Source organism: Carassius auratus, chromosome 11 (assembly GCF_003368295.1).
Source record: "Carassius auratus strain Wakin chromosome 11, ASM336829v1, whole genome shotgun sequence".
Classification (NCBI taxonomy): domain Eukaryota; kingdom Metazoa; phylum Chordata; class Actinopteri; order Cypriniformes; family Cyprinidae; genus Carassius; species Carassius auratus.
The window spans coordinates 13206279-13213435 of record NC_039253.1 but is presented as its reverse complement, the minus strand read 5'-3'; the positions used below and the strand labels follow the sequence as shown (position 1 = coordinate 13213435).

The 7157-nt window shown below is 38.5% G+C and overlaps 1 protein-coding gene across 3 annotated transcripts; it reads right to left on the bottom strand.

Annotated features, from left to right (window-relative positions):
* Positions 1–5: 5 nt before the first annotated feature.
* LOC113111076 (uncharacterized) lies at positions 6–4141 on the bottom strand. 3 transcript variants are annotated; one of them, XM_026275531.1, is made up of 10 exons: positions 4026–4141; positions 3718–3894; positions 3461–3633; positions 2955–3170; positions 2077–2371; positions 1840–1970; positions 1274–1513; positions 933–1094; positions 501–590; positions 6–318 (listed from the first exon to the last, which is right to left on the bottom strand). In XM_026275531.1, exons 2-10 carry the CDS (start codon positions 3890–3892, stop codon positions 151–153), a joined length of 1650 nt encoding a protein of 549 aa, XP_026131316.1. In that variant the 5' UTR covers positions 3893–3894; positions 4026–4141; the 3' UTR covers positions 6–150. The 3 variants fall into 3 exon arrangements, with proteins under 3 accessions (XP_026131316.1, XP_026131317.1, XP_026131318.1); XM_026275532.1 differs by having other exon boundaries at positions 3718–3917; positions 4026–4139; XM_026275533.1 differs by lacking the exons at positions 3718–3894; positions 4026–4141 and having other exon boundaries at positions 3367–3633.
* Positions 4142–7157: the final 3016 nt, after the last annotated feature.

Below are 7157 nucleotides of genomic sequence, written 5' to 3'. Positions count from 1 at the left end.
AAAACAAAGGTTAGGTCATTATTTATTAGTCAGCATCATGTACAGTGTGGCATCATATAATATAATTTTACAGCTAGCATTTCCCCCCTTCCTTTGTCACTGTCAATTTGACACCTGAGACTGCCGATCTGGCTCTCTAGATGCTAGATGTTACAACCACATGAGACCGTGCATATGTGATATGTACTCTTCAGTGCGGGTCTTTTCCATCCTTTCTGATGTACTCTCATCCAGTCCACTGTGTTGAGCTAAGATGTCTTTGAAAATGCGCATACTCGCAGCTTGACCCCCTGCTAGATTCACTGCATGAGGCCCAACCTGTGGACATTTCATATATTTATTACCTATACTTGTAGTAATGTTATATGCAGCCTACAATCATAGTTAGCATGCAGGTGTTATCTAGAAATTACTCAGTGATGACTCATAGTATGATGACTCACTCAAATTCTTTCATCTCATACTACACGTAATAATATATAACAAGAACATAACAGCACCTGAAGTGCTGCATATTGTCCTGTCAGGTAGAGGGGGCATCCTGATGTCCACTGCAGTGATTCTGTTATGCATGGCCAGCCCTCCAGAACCTGTCAAGCAAAAAAATGCTTAACTTATGTACAGCTGTGCACATAAATAATAAAAAATAAAATAAAATACTGCATCTGATCTAATACATCAGGCTTTAAAAGAACATTTATTTTTATTTCTTGTAATACATTTCATTAAATGAAAACTACAAACTTTGATTATGATACTAAGCAATTATGAGCCACAAATTACTGATGTATCAAAAATGATACTTAACAACAAGGGTTAAAAGTGTAATCTGTTACCATGTAAGTATATACCGTAATAATGTATTTATATTTGTATTATGATTCTTCTGTTGAACCCCTGTTATAAGGTTTTTGAAATTACCACATGCTCACTTGAATGGGGAATTTTGTCATGACGTCAGAGAGTAAAGGGTCCTGGGTAGCATCCAGTTTGCACCCTGTTGCCAGCCAGATCTTTTCTCCACCCCATTGTTCTCCACTGCTCAAGGACACCCTCCAAAGCTGTGACTCATAACACCATTTAGCTTCTGCCACCTTGGGGTAAAGACATTTTAAATAATAAAATATCAGTTACATTTAATTAACAAAGAGCTGTAGACTCATTGAACTTAGATATTCTTTGGACTGTATGTTTAGCTGTTAATGACTCATGGCACGTAGCATCCCACTTGAGTATAGCTGCCTCACATTAGAGCCAAAGCATTGTGACACACCTGGCAATGAGCTCTGATCCGGAGCTGGCCACTCTGAATGAAAGGCTGAAGTTGTGCGTAGGCCTCAGGGGTCACTGATCCTCCTTTCCTGGCTTGTTTGATCATCGCTAGCCTCTTGTGAAGACTTCTTTCATTATAGAACTGCCTTAAGTAGGCCAGGCCATCCATCTTGATCCCATGCTCGACGTGGGAATAGCGTCCAATCAGACTCTCTATATCCCCAACGTCAAACTGCTTAAGCTGAGAGAGAGCAAAGTATGTTATTTTAAAATAATAAATTAACTAAGTAAGGGTTTTGATTTTTTGTTCCTTCGTGCTTGAAGGAGGTGGCGGGATTAATTTGGTGGTTCATACATCTGACATCATTTCTACAATGGCCAACGTCACCTAGAGCACCTTTTAAAAATCATTCCATGTCCATTAAATTATTTGGCAGGTAGCAAGTTGTTAGTCTCAAAATACACGATACACAACCCCTAAACTTTATATTATTAGGGATTATTTGGCAGTTACGATTAACTGATTTTACATTTTTCTTTATGTAGCTATGTTTACACTAAGTTTACCTGTAAGTGTTTTCGTAAGACCCAGGTCACATGACATGCACCCTGCTTCAGCGCAATTGAGATAATATGGGCGCTGGTCAGACCTCCACCTACCACCATTACTCTCTGACCCCTCCGGCACACAGGAGAACCTGAGAAAAAGTGCATATTCATCGTCTCGCATTATGCAAATATAGTATGTATTTACTTTTGCTTTAAATCTGGCTGATCAGGAATTGATAACATTTAGAAACTCACCTGAGGAGGATTCACCCATCTTTTCATGTGTACAGAAGTAATGCATGAGCTGCACTGTGTGTTGTAGACTTTGCTCTGGGTAGCTCTCCTGGATTGACTGAACCCAACATGGGATGTTTGCCATCTGTGCCCTGGAAGGTCCAGTCGCCATGATAACTGCTTTTGCCTCTATATTTTCCCCAGTGTGTAGTGTCACCTTGAAAAACTTAACCTTGCTCTCATCCTCAGTTAAGACTGGGATGATTCTGTCCACTGTGGCTCTGATTAAGACACTGTCCAGGTCATATTTGTGTACCTACAGTAGGTGGAAGCCCTTTTCAATGTAATCCATAATTTATTAATATTTCAATGCATTAATAATTCAACTTTTAAAGTTAGTTTAGTATTAAAACGCATTGCACTTAGCATTCCGAATTAAATATTTGATAATGTTACAGCTAGCTGAAACTCAATTTTTCATAATGCTCAGAACATCATGCAGCACAGTTTTACCTTAATACCAGTAGTGCTGTTAAAACAACTGTATGTAGGTTTGCGACTTTAGAGCCTCATACAGTTTAGAGAGTGGAATTCACTGTCGTAAATATAACACTGCCATAATTACAGTAGACAGCTGCTCATGCATTTGTTGCTGTCATAAAGCAATCAACCTTTTTTTGCAGAATTTCACCAAAAAAATAAATATCTGCCACAGATATTGAGTATGAGAAGCCAGCATCATCCTTATTAGTGCACCATCAGAATGACTTTGAATTCAAACGTTTATATTTAAAGTAAAACATAAAAAAAACTTACATTCAGTTGCTTTAAAACCATTCATTTCACAGTCGGGTGATTAATTATTATTAGTCAGGCATTCTGTTGCATGATGCTCAGACCTGCTCCTGGAAGAAGTCTATACTGAGTTGTGTTCCCGGAAGACTGAAATACAGGTTTTTCTGTAGGCCGTTTGTTGTGCTAAGAAGCTTTTTGTCCTTCTTTCCCAGGCGATTGTCGTTAAAAAATGCATTCTCGTCCTGAATATAAATTTTCTCAGGTAAACAGTTCAGCTCATCCTCCCGATTTTGCTCCAACACAAAGTCCTGCAAGGCCTTCTGAAATTGTACACAGATGCACAAAGTATTAGTCCTTTTGAAAGACAACTTAATTTTAATGTTTATTTCTTGGTTTGCATTGATCGCGTCTTACCATCTATTCATCTGTTGTATTTTCTTACAATAAAGTAGCATAATATTTTTTATGCTTTCAATTTTGGGATCAGATTATTTAGCTCATTATAACCTTACCTACCCTCAGTTTGGAAATCCTGCTTGAACTTTTCCGAAGAGTAGAGTATTTCATTGGTCATGTAGATGTCAACACATGCTCTCCAGTGCTAAATTACCTTGTTAAATGGATCGGTGTGCACCAGCGTGTGTGATCGAAGGTGAGGGATGTTCAGGGCGGTAAACTGACTTTCCCACAGTGATGTCCATTTTCCATAAGAATCCACCACTTTGAAATGCAGCAGAGGACACGCCAGACATTTGGCTTCATTCTTTGTGTCAAAAACTGGCCCTTTTGGAAAGAAGATCCAAATCATTCTGTGTTTATAGCATGTATGCACGGGAAAATAAACCATAACCAATCTGCTTGACTCACTGATGGGTTGTCTCTTTTTGGTTTTGTACCGTGCACGTTTAGCTTTAGTTTTGCTCAGCTGAATTCCCTGAAGGATGTCAGCACTAGATTGGCAGAGAGGTTTTTCAGGGTTTGAGAGCAGAGTAGCGAGGGTTAAAGCATGAGGACCTCCTCCAATTATTAAAACATCCAACATCCCTAAAGAGAGAGAGATAGAGAGACTGAGGGAAGAACAATTCAAACAGCAAAGGAGAATTAATCTTTGCATTTCGCCTCTAACTGAATGGTCTTACTGTTACTAAAGTTAGAAAAATAGAACGATCTCGTACTTGCTTATGAGGTCTGTTTCCTCAAGATGAAGAGCAGTTGGTTGACAAAGTGACCTGTTGGACAAACAGTTTTTGGTTTGGGAATAGTGTGGCACATGTTCCCCTCTCCAGTCTGAGTCTATAGATACTTTGGCTCATGATTGGCTGTCTAACTGAGTGTCGGTCTCAGAATAGCTCTGTCCTAGAGCAGAGGGGCTTAATTTTAGCTCACACTCATCACTGTTATCTTAAGAAGAAAGAACTTTAAATACTGAACATTTTGACATCTTCAAATCTCCAAAATATAAAAAAACCATTTAACATTTTATAAATATTCCAGATTGTCAGTAATCTACAGCTATATTTATTAATATTACAATGCCAGATACGCAGATAGTTGATTGTTGTGTATATGTGGTCTGTTGTAGGAGATGCATGATCAATTCAGAGAGGAACCTCTATTTTGATTTGCCAAATTGCTTCAAAAATGGTTTCATTTTAAAATGTGGTTTGAGTCAGAACACCATGCAGTTCCTCTGGTATAATTTTGTTCATCCTTTATGCATTGGTTGGTGTGTGTGGTGATGGAATGGAACAAAACTGTCTGGTGACTTGTTGTGGGAAACCACAAAATCAAAATATCATATGTATGAATCATGTTAGCAAAACTATCAATGTAAAAAAATATATATTTCATTCAAAAATAGTATTTCTCTCCAGCGAGTTGCCACTTTGAACTGTCCTTGTAAGGGAAAAGAAAAGAAAAAATCTTCACATTTTGTCTCATTGTTTTTTTTTCAAGAAATTCTTTTTTTTTTCTCAGAAACATATGTATGTTAACCTTTCCTTGGTCCTTCTAACTGATATTTGTATGTTCCATGCTAAAAACTAGCATTCAGCATTGAAAAAAAAAGGTTTAGGTGGACAGATGTACATCAGCAGTTGCACAAATGTCCACTAGATGGAGACATGGACATGTCCAACTTTTCCGTCAATGTGTTTCAGGGGTTGTTAGGCCAGTCTATTGTTTTTATTTTATTTTTGTTGTTTTATTTTTATTGTTATTTATATTTTATTTCTCCATTCTCATGAAATCGTTATCTGCTGACTACTTCTTTCTACCTCTTTCTCATCAATTTTTTTAACTTTCTTTTAAACTAACCTTCTTTCTTCCACCATTCATTAATATAAAGTGATATCAAGTATCAAGAAACGTCAATAACGTCACTTCCTGTTTGTTGCTGCCCTGTGTATTGAGTTTGAGCTCCATCCCTTTATTTTTTATCTACTGTTTTTTATTTTAAAAATCTATTTTTTATACACCATAATTTTTATTCTATAATGTGTGAATATATCCTATATCGTATTCTACAACAAAAACAGTCAGAGTGCCTTGTTATCACTAGTTTTATTTTGATTTCCTGAGTCCGCTATTTAGCTCATAAACCATTAGCTTTGTCAGCGTGGTTGCCGTAAATCCCGCTTGCATTGCTAATATGGATGTATGTCTACCTTTGTGTGCAGATGAGGACACGTTGAGCTGGAGGACATGGAGAAGCAGATTCGCGACCTGGAGGTGAGGTAGGCCCAGCTGAGAGAGCGGAGAGCCACGCTGAAAACCTCCCGGGCTGACGCTCACAAGTCCAGGGTAAGTATACAGCGCTGCTAACAGTCCCACAACTTCAACTCCATGTGTTTCTCTGCACAGGCCCTGTGCACCCAGGACGTGATCATCCAAGATGTCCTTCACTCTGGCGCAAGGACAGCATGGACCCTGGGTGCATCCACAGCAGAGGACACGAGCCAGGCCCCAGGCGAGCATTTTTCCTGGGAGCATTCTAGGCTCTTTCGCACTGATGGCCTGCACCCCATAAGCCAATTCTCAAATAACTACTAATGACTTTTGTTCTAACTGCTTAAATGATAGAAGTAGTTGCACTGTCCAATCTATTAAGACTGTGTCTGTTCCCCGTATTGTGGGGTCAAAATATACATTTAATGGAAGATCTAGAAAAAATCTTATGGTGATGTAACCAGAAAAATGTAAAATAAATGAACAAAAACTATTTTTAAAGTTTGCACTCATAAACATTAGATCAATCACACCCAAAACAGTTATTGTAAATCAAATGATCACAGATAATAGTTTTGATGTACTCTGCTTGACTGAAACCTGGCTAAAATCAAATTATTAAATTGGTCTAAATGAGTCTACTCCACCAAACTACTGTTAAAAGCATGAGCCCCGTCAGACTGGTCGTGGGGGAGGTGTCTGGATAACAGGATACACGTTTAACTCATTTGAAATACTTCTGCTTAATGTAACACTGTCAGATATGCAAAATAAATCTATTGTATCTCTTGCTCTGGCTACGGAGTATAGACCATCAGGGCCGTATACAGAATTTCCTCTCAGACCTTTTGGTTATTCCATTGATAAAGCGCTTATTGTCAGATATTTTAATATTCACGTTGATAATACAAATTATGTATTAGGACTTGCATTTACTGACCTAATAAACCTTTTTTGAAGTCAAGCAAAATGTCACCGGGCCCAATCATCGTTTTAATCGTAAACTAGATTTAATTGTATCGCATGGAATCGATCTTACTGATATAGATATCGTACCTCAAAGTGATGATGTTACCGACCATTTCCTTGTATTGTGCATACTGCGTATCACTGATATTAACTATATGGCTCAGCGTTAACATCTGGGAAGAACTATTGTTCCAGCCACCAAAGACAGATTGGTGTGGTGGACAGCACATTCCAGGGCCCAGTTTATGGCGGGGCCCCTCTCTGACCACAATAGTGGACAAAGGTTTGCTACATTTTGATTGGCTCTTGGTGGACTAACATAAGCAAACTGTCCAGCGCCATTAGATAAAGATGCCAGGACAACAGCCAGGCAGCTCTTAGAGGGCAAGAAGAAGACCTCTGGTACACAGCCTGGGAAGGGATTTCCTGTTTGTCAAAATGCAGTTTCTGCATTTCTAAGGTTTTGGCCTGTGACCACTATAAAAATTCCTTAAGACATCTGGCAATAGGTGAAACAAAAAGGGATCACAGAGTTCCATCCAAATCGATTCAGAACTATGTTTTCAAACCTTAAACTGATGCAAACTTCAAGACACACGTTTTACTGTATA